The sequence below is a fragment of the Mauremys mutica genome, chromosome 18 (genome assembly GCF_020497125.1).
Source record: "Mauremys mutica isolate MM-2020 ecotype Southern chromosome 18, ASM2049712v1, whole genome shotgun sequence".
In the NCBI taxonomy this organism is placed as follows: domain Eukaryota; kingdom Metazoa; phylum Chordata; order Testudines; family Geoemydidae; genus Mauremys; species Mauremys mutica.
In genome coordinates, this window is record NC_059089.1 from 22,982,361 (window position 1) to 23,001,369 (window position 19,009).

General features: G+C 40.2%; 1 protein-coding gene across 5 annotated transcripts in view; it reads left to right on the forward strand.

The window, feature by feature from the left end:
- The first annotated feature begins 607 nt into the window (after positions 1 to 607).
- The window catches only part of SEC16A (SEC16 homolog A, endoplasmic reticulum export factor), a 40,890-nt gene continuing 22,488 nt past the window's right edge, over positions 608 to 19,009 (forward strand). For all 5 annotated transcript variants that reach the window (XM_044992705.1, XM_044992708.1, XM_044992709.1 and 2 more), the window contains exons 1-6: positions 608 to 728; positions 8,218 to 12,121; positions 13,181 to 13,326; positions 15,664 to 15,752; positions 16,863 to 16,998; positions 18,248 to 18,446. In XM_044992705.1, coding sequence (XP_044848640.1) covers positions 8,297 to 12,121; positions 13,181 to 13,326; positions 15,664 to 15,752; positions 16,863 to 16,998; positions 18,248 to 18,446 — 4,395 coding nt within the window. In that variant the 5' untranslated portion in view covers positions 608 to 728; positions 8,218 to 8,296. The remainder of the gene's footprint in view (positions 729 to 8,217; positions 12,122 to 13,180; positions 13,327 to 15,663; positions 15,753 to 16,862; positions 16,999 to 18,247; positions 18,447 to 19,009) is intronic.

Sequence of the window (19,009 nt, forward strand, 5' to 3'; positions counted from 1 at the left end):
GAGGGGCTAAGGCTGTGCAGTGCCAGGGCCACTGGGGAGGTGGGCGCCTGCTTTCCAGCATCTGCCCAGTAACCAAGGGCTGTGTTTAATAACTCACTGACAGGGGGGCAGGCCAGATGCAGTGGGGAGGGGCGCTCAGACATGGTTTGGCATTGGGGGGGGTCATAGTGTCCCAAGGGAGGTAGGGTCTGGTTGGGCAGGTCTGACGTGATGGACAGCCCCAGCCTGGAATAACAGAGGCTAAGCAGTTGAATTCTGCTCAGGCCCGTCAAGGCGTCTCCAACCTCCCTAGGTGGGGCTCGAACCTGCCATCCTACCGTCTCCAAGAAGCTGTATTTGCTAGCGTTCCCACCAACCCTCAACGCGCATGCGCCCAACTCTGGAGGTCTTCGGCTGTCACCCGCCGGTGAGCGCCGAACTCTTAAAGGGATGGTTACATTTTCTGTCCGCCGACGCAGCCTAGTTTACACCCGCCGCCCCCCGACGAACCCTTTAAGCAACTCAACGGAGAGCGGAAAGAAACAAAATGTGTGTGGCGTCGAAGCGTACGCGCCTGCGTCATCGCGTGCGGCGCGTGACACGTCGGCGGCGGTGGCCATTGGAGCCGGATGTTCCAAGATGGTGGATACTGTTGGTGTTGCGGCTTCTGGGAGGCGGGGAGGCGTCTGCTGCTGAAGGGGCTTCGCCCGCTGCGTGCACCCCCTGGGGGCCGAGCCGGGCTCCGCCAGGTGAGGGGAGCGCGCCGGGGGGCCACCGAGGAGGGGCGCCGGCTGGGGGAGCCTGGGGGATGGCGGGGAGGGGGAAGCTTTGCGGGTGGGAGGGAGTTTGGGCTTGGGGCTGGCCGGGGCGGAGGAGAGTCTGGGAGGGGGGCTGGTTTCGGGGGCGTTTGAGAAGGGAAGCGGCTTTGGCCTGGGAGACTCGGAGCCACAAAGCGAGATGTCTTTAGGGTGCAGCCTGGCTGGGGGAAGCCTGGGGCATTGGGAGGTGTGGATGCTGTGTGGGAGAAGTCTGAGGTGATTTGGTTAGGTCTCTGGGGTTGGGGGTGGGGAGGTATAGCCTGGGGACTGTAGCTAAAGACTTGCTGAGCTGTGGGATTAAAATCTGTGGGCAGCTCTTCACATTGAGAGAAAGGAGGGCCCAGTGGATAGGGTGCTACCTTAGGACTTGGGAGACCTTGGCAAGTCACTTCGACTCTCTGCCTCAGTTCTGTATCTGTAAAATGCAGATCTTAGCACTCCCCTATCAAACAGGGATGCTGTGAGGTTAAATAAATTAAAGATCGTGAGGTGCTTGTTGAGTAATGGGTGACATACAAGTATGATGTATAGACAGTAGGGGTGGAAGGTCCAGCACTGGATACTTCAGGGACTGGCTGTCTACGATTACCCCGACTTCTCGTATGTATTCATATTGGTCCCCAAAACATGGTACCTAGTGTTCCCACCCTGGACAATTCTGATTTTTCTCAGGGTGCCTTTGTGGCCTATAACCAACATAAGCAGCTGTAGAAAAGGGATTTCTTGGAAATCCTGAAGTTGGATTGGGGTCCCTGCTGTGACATTTCATGATATTGCGACATGGTGGTGCTCAGATGTTGCAATGTATGGGTTTATACTGTCAGAATGAATTTGCAAAGATGGCAGTTGAAGTTTCTGTCCCTCCACTTACTTGCTTGTGTTGGGGAAACCCAAGCTTCACAGTAGGTTAGAGTGTATGATTGCAGGTCTTAGTTGTGGGTAGATGTGGTGAATTAAGGCTATTTTGAAAGTATGTCTTTTAGTGTAAATGTCTTTGTTTATTTTCAACAAGGCATTTAAAGTGCTCCCTTCAAAACCAAAGTCACCCTTTTTCAAACTGTTTTAGCTTCTTAGCCCTGTGCATAATTGAATAGGAGAGACTGAGTACCAGCTGATGATGGCCGAGTATTGCCTGAAAAAGTTGGGAACCACTGACCTAATTAACTAGTAATTTCTTTTCCAAACTAATGGAAAGGTTTATGTTGCTGTTGTCTGAGGGCTGCATGTTCAGCTCCATGTTCTTGGTTCCAGGAGCATCAGAGCAATATTTGCGTTTATGTGGAAACTGGTAGGAAGTTTTTTTTCACTACTGTTGTAGCATGGTAGTGTTCCACAGTAAGTTAGATGTCATCCATACATGCAGGAAGATGTTCTGGACAACTTATGGTTTGTGGCCCTGATCCTGTAATTGGATCCATACGAACACAGGGGTTTGCCCATACAAATCCAACTGCAGGATTGTGGCCTACGATGACAAATAACATATAAAAGGTTTGGGAGACTAATAAATCATACAACTGAATTTTTAAAAAGTGTTCAGTTGTTATGCTTCTAGGGTTGGAGAAAAACTACCTTGCAGAATAGAAAGGCACTGGTGTACTTTTGCAGGATCTTCTGTGATAATACAGTAAAAGCTGTGTTATCTGGCAATTTACCAACTGGAAAGCTTTAGAAACCGGCATTTCTGATATCTCCCAATACAAATATTCAGTAGGGTTGCTATGGGGCTCCACGGGGCTCCCCAGAAGCGGCGACATGTCCCTGCTGCTCCTAGGCGGAGGAACAGCCATAGGGCCTCCGTGCAATATCTCTGCCTCGAGCGCTAGTTCCGCAGCTCCCATTGCCTGGGAATCATGGCCAATGGGAGTTGCGGGGGTGGCACGTGCAGGTGGAGGCAGTGTGTAGAGCCGCCTGGCTGTGCCTTCACCTAAGAGCAGCGGGGACATGTTGCCGCTTGCAGGGAGCCGCCCGAGGTGAGTGCTGCCTGGATCTGGCACCCCACACCTCCTCCCATGCCCCAACCTCCTGCCCTGAGCCCCCTCCCACACCTAAACTCCCTTCCAGAGCCTGCACCCAACACCTCATCCTGTGCCCCAGACCTGAGCCCCCTCCTGCACCCAAACTCCCTTCCTCGGTAAGTATAACTCTTAGTTAACCGGAATTTTTGACTAACCAGCACCCCCCCCCATTCTCCCAACATGCTTGATAACAGTTCACAAGCTCTTATCTCTTTGCTTGTGTTGAAAGCATAGCAGAGATGTTGAGGAAACTTTGGATTCCTGTCATCTCAGCCAAAACCAGAGTTGCTTCTGGATCTTGTTTTGATAGTTAAAATTGCTTAATTGGGTCTGTTTTGATCACTGAGTAAATTATGCATAAAATATTTATGACCCAAGATCTTCAATTAGGTAAATCTGTAATCAGTATTCTAACTGTATTTGTGCTGTTTACGTATTCCTGCAATGATGTTGACAAACTCTTGTAATAGATAACTAATTTAACTACTTTGGTTTGTGCGTATTGTAGTGTTATTGTACATGGGTTACGGTACACTAAAGATGTTAGGAAGGAGGTACACAACATTGAAAAGCTCTGTGGAGAAAGTAATAGGCCTTCCTTCATTGTTCACTGCTTCATGCTAACATTTGTCACATTTCACTTCAGTAGTTGCCATTTAAGCTCCACAGAAAATCCTAACATAAACAAAGAGAATTTTTCCAGATTATACCAGGGTGTATCATTTGCTCCATTAAGATCCTTTTCAAAGAATTAAGAAAGCTGTAAAAACTTATAACAAATGATCAAAACTAAAATGGTATAAGCTTTATTTAGCTAGGCTGTCTTTGGGGTAAATGATCACCTCAAGTACATCTGTTGCATTCAAACTTCACTAAGTGTTGCAGATGCTATTCAATGAATTTCAATGGTTTCTTGTTTGGGTTCAAATCCTGATCCATTGCAAAAATTCAGATTTCTACTAAGATGTCACTCTTGACACACAATAAGTTGTAAAAATGAAGGATCATATGAATATAAATATCTTAATGTGAATTGCAAGAAATTTGTGAGATTGGGGGAAAAAAATCTTCTATGAGCTATTCGGCATGCTTAAATAGAGAACTGTGTGTGTGAATAAAGCATGTCTGAGACAGAAGTTGATCTTTCTGAAACACTTCTTATGCTGTATTTTTTTTAATAAACTGACTTGGGGCTATGTAATAACATTAGTTAATACAGGTTTCAGAGTAGCAGCCGTGTTAGTCTGTATCCATAAAAAGAACAGGCATACTTGTGGCACCTTAGAGACTAACAAATTTATTTGAGCATAAGCTTTCGTGGGCTACAGAATTCAGTCTAGAATTCAGTCCAATATCTAGTCAGACACTAGACAAAATACAGACATAAATGTTTTATCCTTTGTGGATAATACTGAAAGTTAGAGGTGGTGGTGATGTCATAACCCTCAGGACATTATTAAATTAATTAAGAACACCAAACATCTCTTCATAAGAGGCAACAAGAAAGAAAGAAAGAAAAAAAAGCTACAGTCTGGTTCTTGAAATTGCATTGCAATCTGAGTTTTTTATTAGTTGGCCTCTGGAAAGACAGGTCACATGAGCTTTCAGTGGAATTATTTTGCACACTGAGCGATCGATTCTGTAAACATACTAACAAATATTTGAGCAATCACACTGACTATGCTGGGCCCTCAGTTTGACTGTTCTGAAATGTATTAATACATCTTTTAGATATTACTTTAACTCTTAACGCTTAAGCCCAATTTTTCAGATTTTAGCTATATCTTTTTGGGGTGTTCTAATGACTTTTTTTTTAAACAGTTTATTTTCCTTTGTTTAGGTGTTATCTACATGGGAAAGCTTTTTTAGTATAACTAAAGGAGTGAATTTAAGCTGACATAGTTGTAGCGTATAACCCCCTGTGTGGACACTCTGGCAAACTCTCCTAGTGGAGACGCAGTTTGTACCAGCAGAATAAGTTATACTGGCCAAAACATTCCACAAGTTCCCCGAACAAAATAAGTTATACTGAGAAAAGGAGTTTGTTGTTATAAACTGCAAATATGCTAGGGCTTTTGCCGGCATAGCTATGTCTATCGGGAGTGTGATTTTTTTTTTCTTTTTTTTTCACTTCCTACTCCTAACTGACATAGCTATGTTAGCAAAACTTTCAAGTGCAGAGCAGGCCCAAGAGTGGCTTTTTTTGCTTTATTTTATGGTACTTGGGGAAGAGGTTTAAGCTAAATCAAAAAAGCCCCTCTTACACTGGAGTAAGTGTCTACATTGGGTTATCAGTGTATCTATACCTGGATAGCTATATTTTGATATAACTGGTAAAACTTTGTTTTCGGTAACCTTTTCTGGGGCTTCCATTTTTATGCAATTTTAGATTTTCTGTAGCCATTAGGTGACTAACATTTAGTAGGCCATTGTGCATTATCAACTAGTAAAACTTTGAAATACAAGAGTTTCCACCTTAGATGGGAACACTCTAGTTGAATTGGCTTTGAGATTATTGTGTAGCCATCATCATTCTCACTTATTTAAAACAAAAAACAAAAAAACAAAAACTCTTCTGTTAATTTTAAGTTTTGGAAAAAAGATTTTTTTTCCACATTGATATTGTTGATTAAAACTACTTGCTTTCATCACTTTAATAACCTGCACAGTTTGTGTTTTTAATCTCTTGTACATCTTTTCTACTTGCTGTGTGTGATCTGTTTATTAACTTTGATCCAGAAAAGGATGCATCTTCTTGGCTTGTGCCTCTAAAATAAGTTGTCATTAGAATTCTTTATTTATTCCTGAGGTCCACAAAAAAGAGAACAAGTAATTAATGAAAAGTAGGACTCTTCACTAATTTTGAATTTGCTAATTATCAGTTGTTACAAGAACACTGAAGATATTAGTATTTTGCTGTTTTGTGTGTGTTTCATAAGATATTGTTAGGAACAAAGACCCTCTCAGAAATGTGGAAGTCAATACTTATATTATAAAACACCTGATTTCTCTACCCAATTACATTTTCAAAAACAAGTTTTTTGGGTAAACTAAAAAATGTATAAACTGAAAATAAAAATTTTGTTCACAAGAAATTATGGTTTCCACTTGAACTATTGTCTTACATTTCTGGCTTCCATTTTCCCATGCATTGCATCAGAACAACTAGTACAATGAAAACAAAAAAAATAATAATTTTAGTGTAAAAACCTGAAAACTTAATTGTGGAAAAATAAATATAAGGGGATGTCCAAAACAGATTCTTAGAAGCATGTTCATTTTCTAAGTGTGTAGAATCAGGAGCTGCTGACGAGGCAGGGTTTCCTGGTAACATCCTGGTTGGCAGTAGTTGTGCCTTGCTGGAAAACCTTCTCCCAGATATCAAGGCAGAGAGAAATGATTACAATATTTGAAAACTCTTTGAATTGTTAGATGTGTTTGTAGCAACTAATGTTCCCTGACATGGATTAAGCATGCAACTGTTTTAAAAAAGAATTTTAAAGAAAAATTAAAGTCATTCTTGAAACTAACAAACCTAAGTTCAATATTTCTATTCAAAAGCCTAGCATTAACTCAATTCTTCTCCTCCTCCTCCTCCCCATCTCAACAAAAGATTTGCATTGGATATAAAGCAATAACTAGAACATTGTAATGGGGTGCATTGGCCTTTTGGTCCCCATGGAGGGGGACCCCGATAGTTGACCCCCTTCTCAATGATCCCATTTAAAGAGGGGCTGCGTTACCATGACTTATGAGCTACAGTAATACAAATAATAAATAGTAATGAGAGATTGTATTCATTAGAAACCAGGAGAAGTTGCCTTTGGGAAATATATAAGGGCTATCCTGCTCATTGGCTTATGTGCTTTGTGTTTTTGAAGTTTACTGATTTTTAAAGTTTTACAGAATGAATGCAGCCAGAGACTTTTTGCCAAGATTATATTTTGATTAAGCTGAAACCCCAGAGAGAGGTTTTTGCATTTAATCCCTTTTCTAGCTGCTTAGCTCCTCACCCAGTCACAAACATCGTTCTGTTGTAGTTTCTTAACATACAACTCTTGCTATCAAAAGACACAAGTTGCATAACCAGAAATTTAAAGGTGGTTTTAAATAGGTTCTAGTCATCTGATTGCCATTGACTTTGGGGGTCATATTGCTAAAACACTGCACAACTCTTGGTTGCCTTTTATTATGAAGGATAAACAAAAATGTATCCAATAGATGACACAACTACTGTGGATACTTTTCTCTCCATGATGCAAACTACATTAATAGCATATTTCTATTAAAGAAAGGTCCCACTGTGTAGTACAGGACTAGTAATAATGCCCCAGATCTCATATAAATCACCATGGCTTGTTTTATTTTATTTTAATTTTTTTTACGTGGTACAGTATTATAAATGGAAAAATACGGGGTCTTAACTAACTTATGAAAACTGCTGTTGCGTAGCCCACTGAATTCTTATAATTCATACCAGTGAGTTTAAGTTGAGATGGAAAAAACTTCCAAAACAGTCTTATTAAAATTAACCAGAGAGCATATATATTTTGACGAACTTTACAATAGAATTTAGACAGTATTTTAAGTTTAAAATACTTTGCTTCTGGTAATGTCTCCCTTCCCTTCCTCCTTCCCCTCGTCCCAGAATGTCTTGCAGTGATAAAAGTGGAATGTGGTGAATTAATGCAAATAACATTGTATGTTCTTTATATGGATTTCTTTCTGAAAGTAATATGCTTTTACTCCATCCATACAGCTCTTCCTGTGTTTAAATACAGCTCAAGCTAAAGCGCTTTCGAAGAAAGTATGAGAAGCAGATAGTTTTCTTAACTGATCGTTTCTTAATATCTTCCACTAGTGCACTACCACTAACTGGTGCTACCAATGGTGGGAGTGCTAGTATAACTCAGTTGCTGATGTTTTTGCCACTATATTGTCTAATCCTGCTTAAAGCAAGTCTAGACAACATGATGGTATAAATGTCACCGCACTAGTGCTACCGGTGTTAGTACGAGACTTTACAAAAGAGCTCAGCATAAGTGTAAAAGTCAGTGTAAACATTGCCTGGGTCCAAACCGTATTTAAAGACATTTCCCTGTGGGGTTTTTTTTTTACATTGTTTTTAAAATGGTTTGGCTTTATTTGCACTGAGTGGCCAAACAGTATTAGATGGAACCTCATGTATAAATACAATTATAAGTCCAGTGTAGTGAAAACTCAACGTGTGAAATAAATATACATTCTGGAAAAAATTTTATTTTTGGGAATCCTGTGTCTTCAGCAGATCACTTTCTGAAAATTCTTTCTTTTAGGAAAAAAACAGAATGAGATTTTTTTAAATGCTGAGTTTTCTTAGAGTAGGATGTGAAACTAATTTGTCTTTATGTTCTCCTTTGCAGTGTGGGGAAAAAGGAAAACCTGTCTACAGCATTCATTGGTGGTTCTCCAAACAGCATTTGACTTCGCTAGAAATTTGTCATGCAGCCACCTCCACAGACAGTTCCAGCAGGAGTTGGTGGACCACCTCCTGCAGGAATTGCTCGTAACACGTATTGGCGAAACAGCCCATTTAGTAGACGGGCAAATGCACCGGTCTCAGGAGCAACTGCCCCAGTGCAGCCTGTGACAGACCCTTTTGCATTTGGCAGGCAAACTCCACAAGGTTCCCTGTTAGGTAATCCATCCAAAGGCAATCCCCTGGTTATGACAGGTCCTGCTCCATCAGTGTTTCCTCGTCCAGCTGGTGTGCATTCTTCTCAGTCATATGCAGGGGATAATTCTCATGGACTGCCTACATCTTTACCAACATCTGTATCTCAACCAGGAATAACTTCAAATACTTTTTCTAATGTGGTGACTCCTTCATCACCTGCACATATTATAAATAGCACTGGAGAAATGCATCCAAGTGCAGAACATGGACCCCATAACTCTTCAGCACAGTCGCTTTATAATACAGGAGCAGCACATGAAAGTTCTCTCAGTGGACATCCGGCTATGGCACATGTGGCAAACAGACCCCTAAGCAGACAAGATATTAATAGGGATCCAAGCAACACTAGTTCAGTGCCTACAATAGCACCATTCCTCCCTCCACCTCTTCAACAAACCCCACCTCAGTGGAGACCCATTCGAGATAACCTGCAGCCTCAGGTTCAGAACTACTGGCCCTACACTGAGCCACCTTCTCAGAATGCAGTTTATAGCGTTTCTCCTGTTACGTCCCATCTTCCTCCCCAAGCAAATCTGCATCAGGGACCTGCACATCAACATATTCCACAAAGTACCATGCAAGCACCTTTGGTCACTGGTGGTGAAAAGAATGAGATAAGCAGCTTCCCAGTTGCCAACCACCATGTGAACAGCTTTCAGCCTGAAAATATGTTTAGACAGAATATAAGAATGACTAATCCTTGGCCAAGTCAACCTTACCAAGAACAGTTTTACCCACAGCCTCTTTTACCAGACTCTGGTTTTGTTAATCCCATCACTCAGGAAAATAACCCACAAAAACAATCTCAAAATGTGTCTGAAACACCAACTGGACATACATCCACAAATGCAGATTCAGGAACTCTCTCCATGTTTTTCAAAGGGGATGAGGCAGAAAATGAAGAAATACTTTCATCAGAAAAAAATGATCTGTCCGGTAAAGCTAATTATGATGCTTGTCAGCTACATTCAGGGCATATGTATCACCAACCACTGCATCCTCAGCAGGCTGCAGCTAGTGTTCTCTCTCAACCACAGATTAGCATAAGCTCAGCTAATGAGGCAGCGCAAAAGGGAATGGATGTCCAATATTTTTCTAAAACTATAAGCAGCCAGCATGAGACACAGACCAGTAAAAACTCTATGTATATTAGTGATGACAAAGCAAATGTTAGCAAAGCTCGTGAGACTGTTGGGTCGCATTATGAAAATGTTGAGAACCTGGAATGCATTCAGAATCAAGAAGTTCTGCCAGGTGAACCACAGACTATTAATTGCTCATCCCCAAGTGTAGGTTCTGATCTGCACAGATATGGGTCACTACCAGGGCAGTTGCTTCCAAAGAACACCATCATGAGCCATGCAGAAAGAGGACCAAATCTAGAGGCACCCGACTCGTTACCTAATCCTGTCCGATCTGATAGTGTATCCTCAAACTACAGTAACATAAGCCACAAGAGTGTTTCTAGTTCAACAAGACCTCAAGAGCTTGTTGGTACATTTATTCAGCAAGAAAGTGGGAAGCCTGATGAGGTGTCCTCTGCCAGTTTCTTTAAGCAGATTGACTCCTCTCCTTTGGGAGGAGATTCGAGTGAGCCAAATGTCAGCAAGAATTACCATAGTAATCTGTCCCAGCCTCCAACTCCAAGCCCTCCCAAACCTACAGGAATATTTCAGACAAGTGCAAATAGTTCTTTTGAACCAGTAAGGTCCCATGGAGTTGGGGTAAAACCTGCAGAGGTTGACCAAGCAAAGATGGTGGTTGAACTAAGAGAGAACCACCCAAACCAAAAGAATATTAAGAAAAGTACTGCTATGCCAGCTGCCTCACCAGGTAATCTTGAACAGCCACCAGATAACCTGGAAACTATTTTCATGCCCCAAGTACATCCATTGCCTCTTACAGTCACTGGTGAACCTGGAAACATGTTGCAGACTGCTAGTGGACCTGTTGTGGAAAACATACAATCGGTACCTGAGAAAAGACCCTCAACAAGAGCACAGGGAGCAACTAAAAAGTGTGAGAGTCCAGCAACAACTCTCTGGGCTCACAATGAGTTACCTAACTTTGGGGGCAATGTTCTTCTAGCCCCTGCCGCTCCTGCAGTGTATGTACCTGCCAAACAGACAGTGGAAATTATTCAACCGCCTGAAGAAGGGCTGTCTAGTCAGCAGCCAAATAAACCAGAGTGTGTTCCTGTGCAACCATCCCAGCATGGGAACGCCTCTTCTGAAAACCTTGAGAATCCTCCCAAAATGGGAGAAGAGGAGGCACTTCAGTCTCAGGCAAGTTCAGGTTATGCAAGTTTGTTGTCTTCTCCACCCACGGACTCTCTGCAAAATCACCCTATCTTGATTGCCCAGCCTAATCAAAGCTATAATTTGGCTCAGCCAATTAATTTTTCTCTTTCTTTTTGTAATCAGCTAACCAGGAATGAAAATAATCTTTCACTGAAAGATCCTGGAGTTGAAGATAAACCTGTAACAAGACTCCAAGCTCCACATGCTGGTGGGATCCTCTCTGGGGAAAATGTGCCGCTGTCTGTGATGCAGGTTGGATCTTCAGTTAATACTCCTCCATCTTCTAATCTGTCACATTCTAATTTATTACAAAGCCCTGTTAATTCTTCAGAAATCACCTCAAATCAATCCACAAATTTGTTGATGCAACCTCCATCTCAAACTCCAATTAATTTGGCTCCAGAAGGTCAAAAGAATGCTAATTCAGAAGGTTGTCTGCCTGAATTTGCTAGTAAACCAGGATCTAACTCAGCTGTTTCTCCTGGGACAAATCTCCCCAGTGGGAATGCAAGTGTGTTGTTAGTTCCACCAGTGAATACCATGGTGCCTAATAATAATTCTACAAATGACTCGCATAGTCATGAAGAAACTTCTGGAGCACTCGATTTTACAGTAACACGGACACTGGACAAAAGCAAGACCAGTAATCCTGTACAGATGCATAATCCATTACTTTCTTGTGGTCCAGTATTTCCTCAGCAACCAGTCAATCATGCTATCCAGGTGGGGCCAGACACACACGACAAACAACATTTCTATCAACAGGTAACAAAAGATGTGCAGCTTCAGGCTCCATCAGACAGAGCCACACAGGGGGCATTGCTTTCTCAGCAACAAAAGCAAACTGCTCTAATGCCGCAAACAGTACCTTCTGGGCAGTCCTTGGTTCCTTCAAATTATCAGATGGCTTCAGGAATTAAACTTACCCAAGCACCACAGCGACAAGAGAATCAGGTGTCAACTAATAGGTATTATCCAGCAGGTCCCCCAGAGGGTAGTTCAACACAGCCACCAACAAGCTATAGTCAAACAAGTCCTGATAAACAACCATTTTCTGGTCAGTCATTGAGTGCTCCAACTTCATCAGCATCTGTTACCACCAGTCATCCAGCCATGCCAACCATGCAACAAGAGCAAAATCCACCACCACCTCAGACTCCTCAGGATGCCTGTGGGCCACCACAAAACCCTTACTACTATTACAGACATCCTTATGATGCTTATCAGACTCCATATCCGCAGCCTTACCCTCCCCTGGATCCTAGAACAGCAGCTCATCTCTATTACCAGGTAGAGCAGGAACTTTTTTTCTTTTCTCTCATACACCTCTACCTCGATATAACGCTGTCCTCAGGAGCCAAAAACTTTTACCGCGTTATAGGTGAAACTGCGTTATATTGAACTTGATTTGATCTGCCAGAGTGCGCACCCCCCCACCTCCCACGAGCACAGCTTTACCGCGTTATAGCTGAATTTGTGTTATATCAGGTGGCATTATAACGGGGTAGAGGTGTAATTGTATTGATATATTTAGTAACTTCTTTTTGTCTGAATCATAATGAAGTGTTTGAAGTGATCAAGAATATAGCATCATCTTGAAAGATTCACTTTATATTTCATTATAGAGTGAAATCACAATGTCAGTAACATAATGCAAGAACTCAACAAAACTGTAGGTAATGGGAAAGCCTTTGGAAGGATTTTTGGTAACATTTTCATTACTAACTGGCAGCTTTAAAGCTAACAAACATGATACATATCTGATGTCAGAAAGCAGAATCAAAATTAATAGAAAAATTAATTTACAATCAGGAGTGTGAAAACCCAAACGTATAAAGACAGAACTGAAAATGGTGGATAAATTATAAACAGATTTAAGATAGGAAATGAGTATTAATATTGTTAACTTCCAGGAGTGACAGTGACTATCTGAACACTGTTTTCTTGGCCTGTGTGAAAAAGATGGTAGTTTCAACCTTGTCCTAGTGGGACGGATGTCCAAATCCTAAAAATGCCTTACCTCCCAGTGGGACTATTGACAGTTTCAGAAGTATTTTCTTAAATTGGGTTTTAAGGCACGTTGTCAGGCAACAGTGTAGCCATGTGTACCCTTCGTGGCAAGATAAAGTACTTTAGTATCCATGGCTGTCAATACAGCCTCTTCCGTGGGTGCTAATTTCAGTTTTTTAAGATGGTGGGGAGAGGAAGAAGGGAAATTGAGTCATCAGAAAGGGGTTAGCCATAGCAAAATGTGTATGGGGTGAGGGTTTGTTTTTTTTAATAATTCCATGTCAGATTTTCAAACAATTTAATTTACTAGTTGGTAATCTATAAACCTCTCTTCTCGAGGATGATGTCTATGGACAATATGGTCCCCGCTACCAGCACTATGATAGAAGCAATGCTGCCTATGCAGATCCTGGTGGTTATCGATACGGTGAGCCTGAGCGTCCTAGTTCCAGAGCTAGTCAGTGCTCTGATCGACCTCCTTCTAGGTATGTAATTACGGAACTATGCAAAGGTTTAGTGTGTCCTGATGGATTAAATTTAATTATGCATAATGAACTTTTATCTTGTGTAGCTCACAGTATGGGACCTAGATGGTGGAAATGAGTCTGTCAATATTGACAAAACATTCTACAATTTAAATTATACTTTCTATTAAACACATAATTCAAAAGTATGAATTACAGATTGTTTGCTGCCTTTAGAGGTGAGGGAACACAATGCCATGTATAAAATGACAATGATATGATTGCGGTCATCTCCTTACTGCTCCTTAAGCCTTCCTTCGTGGCCATTTGTAGGCTTTCATTACTGTCTTCCCATTAGAGGGGGCTCAACAATAGAATCAGTACTGATATTACCTATTTTCTGTCTGTCCACTGAGAGAGCAATGCAGATTACAGCCTCTTATTAGAGTTTAAGAGTAATGTTTACAAAGCTGTGTGTAAGAGGGAAATTCTCCAATCCTGTTAACAAATGGCATTTCTGCATGTACCTCCTGGGATTTGCTTTTGAAAACATACCAGTACATGTTGCCTACTGAGACACAGATTTTTTGTTCTCAGATGGGAGGGAGGATGAGAGTCAGATGAAAAAGTCCACAATTCTGCATCAGGTCAACTTTTCCAATGATGACCTTCACTGTGGTGGTGATAAGCTCTAGCCAATTAACTAATAAAATAGCATAGAGTTGTGGGAGGGGATGTGGCAAAACAAGCCTGAAGTAAGAGGATGAATTGAAATTACTAATGTCAATCAAGAAGCAACCAGTTTCCCTTTTCAAGGGTAACTAATTTATAATAAATATTACATGAGTGATTTGTATGACTTTTTCATCCATCACAAGATATTGCTGTAGCAACAACATGTAAATTAGAAGTCGACAGGCTTTGAGAGAATGGATTGTCCACTGGAAAGCATTAACCTCCCACCAGTTGTCATCAGCTATATTTTCAGTAATTCTGCTATGGAACCTCCTTTACCTGGAATAATACGTATTGACAGCCTCTAAAAGGGAATGGAGGAAGTTATGGGTTTAAGGAGCAGTACAAACAGCTGCAATAGTCTTGTGCACATCTGAACCTCAAAAAAAAAAAATAGTGAGAATTTGTGGTGAGATGAGTTAATGGGATTGCTTTCTCTTAATAGCACTGTTCTCAGTGCACATCATCACTCTCTTACAGATAGTATTTCAAAGCTCCTTGGAATCACAGCCTTGTAAAATTATTCTTGCCCTCTCGCTGTACATTTTTTTTAAAGAGATGAATAAAATTTAGTCTCTTTATCGTAATAGAGAGCAGACAAGTAGATTTTTGTTTGGGTTGATAAATTTTCCTGACCATTTGTGCAATTACACAACTTTACTGGTCCTTCTGTCTAAATGTTTTTAATGCTTTTATAAAGTTCATATCTATCCTGCTAAGACTGAGCAAGACTAAATAATTATTTTATTTTTAACCAAAATAACAGATTTCTTCTATTAAAAATCAGTGTTTTATTGCACAATCTTTGACTTAACTCATGGTCCTGGCTCACAGTGGTAAGTTAAAATTTTCAAAAGACACAAATGGGAATTGGTTGCCTTAGCTGCCTTTTGAAAATCTCTCCCAAAGTAGTCCAGGTTGACAAAATTTTATCAGATCAAATTCACTCCTGCAAGAGTGGATGCTGTCTTTACAAGCCTCCCACTCATTGCTACGCTGCTTGCACCTCTCTTCACCTATTCAGGCACTCACTGAATGTACACTACCAATTATGTGATGGGTTTGTGGTGTGGACAGACTTTCAGATTCATTTAATTGGTGGCATTGGTTACTAAAAAATTAATCCTGCAGAAATGGAAAAGTTGATCCCCACCAAACATTTGTTCCTGGTTCAATAATATGGCTGACCTCGCATGAGTGGCTCTAGAGCTGAGAATAGTTACCTCAATACCTAGTTAGCTATACTGGCAGCCTCAGCAGAGAAGCCAGTAAGAATGCCAGTTGTAGAAATGGCTTTTGTGATATGTTTGTCTGTCCATAAGTGACTGGACTGACCACCAAATCTGTTCACAAGCCACTTAAGCTATTGTACGGTAACACCTTTCAGTCACTGATCATATGGAATGATTTGAATTAGTGATGTTCTGGTATATAGGCTCTAGTTCTCTGAACCTTCCACTTCCTGTAACTGCAATTTTTTAAAAACTATAACACTAGATATTCTGCTCTCATAGTGAGAATAACCATCATCAGCTGTGTGTATCCTCTAACAACTTTAAGAATAGTCACTATGCCTGTTTTAATCATGGTATTTTATCTCCTGTATTTTTTTTCCTCTTTCAGACAGGGGTATACTGAAGATTATTATAATCCAAAAAGTGGTTGGAATGATTACTATGCAGACTACTATGCAAACCCATATAATTATGGAGGTACAGTTGGACAATGAATTCTAATTTTTTCTGAGTTTAGTTGGTTCAGAAAAAACATGGGAAGTATATTAAAATTAGCATCAGAGAACTGTTATAAAACTAAATTTGTGGTCTTTTACTGAAATAATGATATTGTCATATTTTCCACAGCTAATGAGAATAAAGCTTTCAGTTTGTTGAAAACTGATCCTCCTGCATTGCGGTTGTCCTTAATGCTTTGCTATCATCTCTGTATCCTTGGTTCAGTAGGAGGAAAAAGCAGAGAATTAAGTTTGAATTTGTTGTTTTGATTCCCTATTTGACAATGAGGAAAATGATCAAACTTTTCTTTTGCCTTTAATTTATCATGGTAAAATTATATGGTGGCACGTGTATGGGATTGCTTGCTATAGTGTACAACATATATCACTGTGCCCACTTGTGCCTGAACACATGTATTGTGGACAAATTCTTAATCACTGGAAAACTAGTTAATGATCAGAACATAAATTGACTCTACCTCAAAATGTAGTGCTCCGCACAAATAATATGCCCCACAGTCACCCATGGGTTAACAGTGTTCTGGAGATCAGCACTTGAATTCTATCAGACCAATGGGTTCTCTCCTCCAAACTCCAGGATTTTATATTGAAAGTTTCCATATCTTCTTGTAGAAATAATTTTATCATAACTTAGCCTCATGGTAATTTAGATGAAAAGATCTATTAAATTGCAGAGACCATCCCCTTGAAAGAGTACAGTATAGTATCCAGATAAGGTACATAACAGTAATCTGATAACTACACTTGGGTGTAACCAAATTTATCACAGGGACATGAAATTGATATACAGCTTTTTTGCTTACAGTTCAACAATTCAGTCTATAACTTTTATTTGATCTCATCTGGTTCTGGCAAAATGTATGAGTATACATATTTCTAATAAAATTAGTATCTCAACTTTGTTTTGAAAGCTTTTTTTTTTAATTGGATTTGTACAATAGTTATCTCAGATGGTAACAAAACATAGGTGTATGCATTTCAGGAGGGAACAAATAGAGACATTCTGTGAGCAACTTACTGGGCAAAGATTTTAGATTAAACCCGTTCTTTTTTTTTTTTTTTGTTAAAGATCCAAGTCGCTGGGAACGTTATCCATCAGCATATGACTCCAGATATAGAGATCCCAGAAGTTATGACCAGAGATACTGGTATGACACTGAACAGAATCCATACCAAAAGAGAGAGGCATATCCATATGATAACAGGTTTGTAATCCATGCCCTTTATTTGCAGGCTTTGAGATATGGCTCTTTAGTGTAATTTGCTGAAACTTTTGATTATCCAGAAAGCTTCAGAGTTACAAGTTATTCTGTAAAAGTTCTGGGCAGCATTTTTTTAATTCATTTTGAAGGAAAGTATCTTACTCTAGGTAGGCAAATCTATTGCATGACAGATTATGAAAATGTTTGAGGTATAAAACAGGATTTTTTAAAGTGTTCTTTATCGGTCTGTATGTTTCTTTATGGCGAGGAGAATTGTTATGGAAATTGACATACATTGGATAAACCAGATTTGAGAGAATGATTTTAGGAAAAATAGGACTTGTTTTGTAACTAGCTTTTTAAATGGCTTAGTACAGAGTCTAAACAGAAACCAACATAGGAAAATGTTCTTCAAGTTTTCTGTGTTAGATGGATTCAGAATGGGATATTGGTCTTAATTTTGAATAGCCTAGATCAGGGGTCAGCAACCTTTCAGAAATGGTGTGCCGAGTCTTCATTTATACACTCTAATTTAAGGTTTTGCGTGCCAGTAATACATTTTAACATTTTTAGAAGGTCTCTTTCTATAAGTCTATATTATATAACTAAACTATTGTTGTATGTAAAGTAAATAAGGTTTTTAAAATGTTTAAGAAGCTTCATTTAAAACTAAATTAAAATGCAGACCCCCCCTGGGCCCGGTGGCCAGGACCCGGGCAGTGAGAGTGCCACTGAAAATCAGCTCGTGTGCTGCCTTCGGCACGCGTGCCATAGGTTGCCTACCCCGGCCTAGATTTTTGCAATTAGTCTAAACAACATTTCAAGTTGGAAGGGATACTGTCAGGGTAAAATGATGTCTTTTTAAAAACTGATTTTCATACTTTTGCTACTAACACATAGTTACTAAAAAAATTGAAACTCTTTACTCCATCATTTGTTTACTTTTTGCACTTCATTTTGGACAGTGAACACAAGACTAGTCAATTTCACTTTCTGGTTCTCAGGTACTTGCTATAAAGCTGGGTTTAAATCACAGCTAGAAAATATTTTCAAGGGAAAAAATAACTGAAGATATTTCTATTAAATCAGGTTTTGGACTGTCTACTTTACAAAACCTAAATCTGTGGACTAGTTTGTGACATGGTCTCTTTAAACTGTACTCTCTAGTTTAATGGACACAAATATCCACTGAAGTTAGTTCTTCCCAGGATACAGGTTCTTATCTTTATTTTCATGTTTCATTGCTCTTTAGACAAGACCGATATGAAGATCACTGGCGATATGATCCTCGCTTTGCTGGAAGCTTTGATGATGAAACTGAGCCTCACAGAGACCCTTATGGTGATGAATTTGACAGACGAAGTGTCCACAGTGAACATTCTGCCCATAGCCTCCGTAGTTCCCACAGTGTTCATAGCCATCAGAGCAGCTTCAGTTCTCGCTCTCAGCAAGTGAGTTTCATGTGAGAGCATCATGTGTGTGACTTTGTTCTGTTAACCCGCTTGATGTTAGGAATGGGGTTACCTGGCAATCTCTTGGATCAAATCTCTAGAAGCAAGTGGAAGATCATAAACATACAAAAGTTACAATTATTTCTGTTCTTAGCTTGGGTAATAGAGGCATATTTTGAAAGTTCGTATTCAGCAACTAGAGACAGAAGATTGTGCCACAGTATGTGCTTGATTTTAAAATATTTATTTAGTAGTTCTTAGTCTTTCATTAGAACTGGGGCTCAAGTTGTGCTTGGTGATACATAAGAACATAGGAAGAAATGGTCTCTTTGGCTAAGGGCTTAGTCCTACAATTCACTGGGGATGGGAGCACTGCTACATTTTACTATAGTTGAGAATGTGTCCACATTCCTATTTTTATATGTCCTGTTCCTCCCAACATCACAAGCATAAAAACTAATGCTGGGCTGAAACTTGGAATACATTTAAAGAGTTGAGGCTGTTGAATTGATATGTAGAACAGTCTTCTACTGTAAGGTTTTAAAAAAAAATTACTCTTCTAT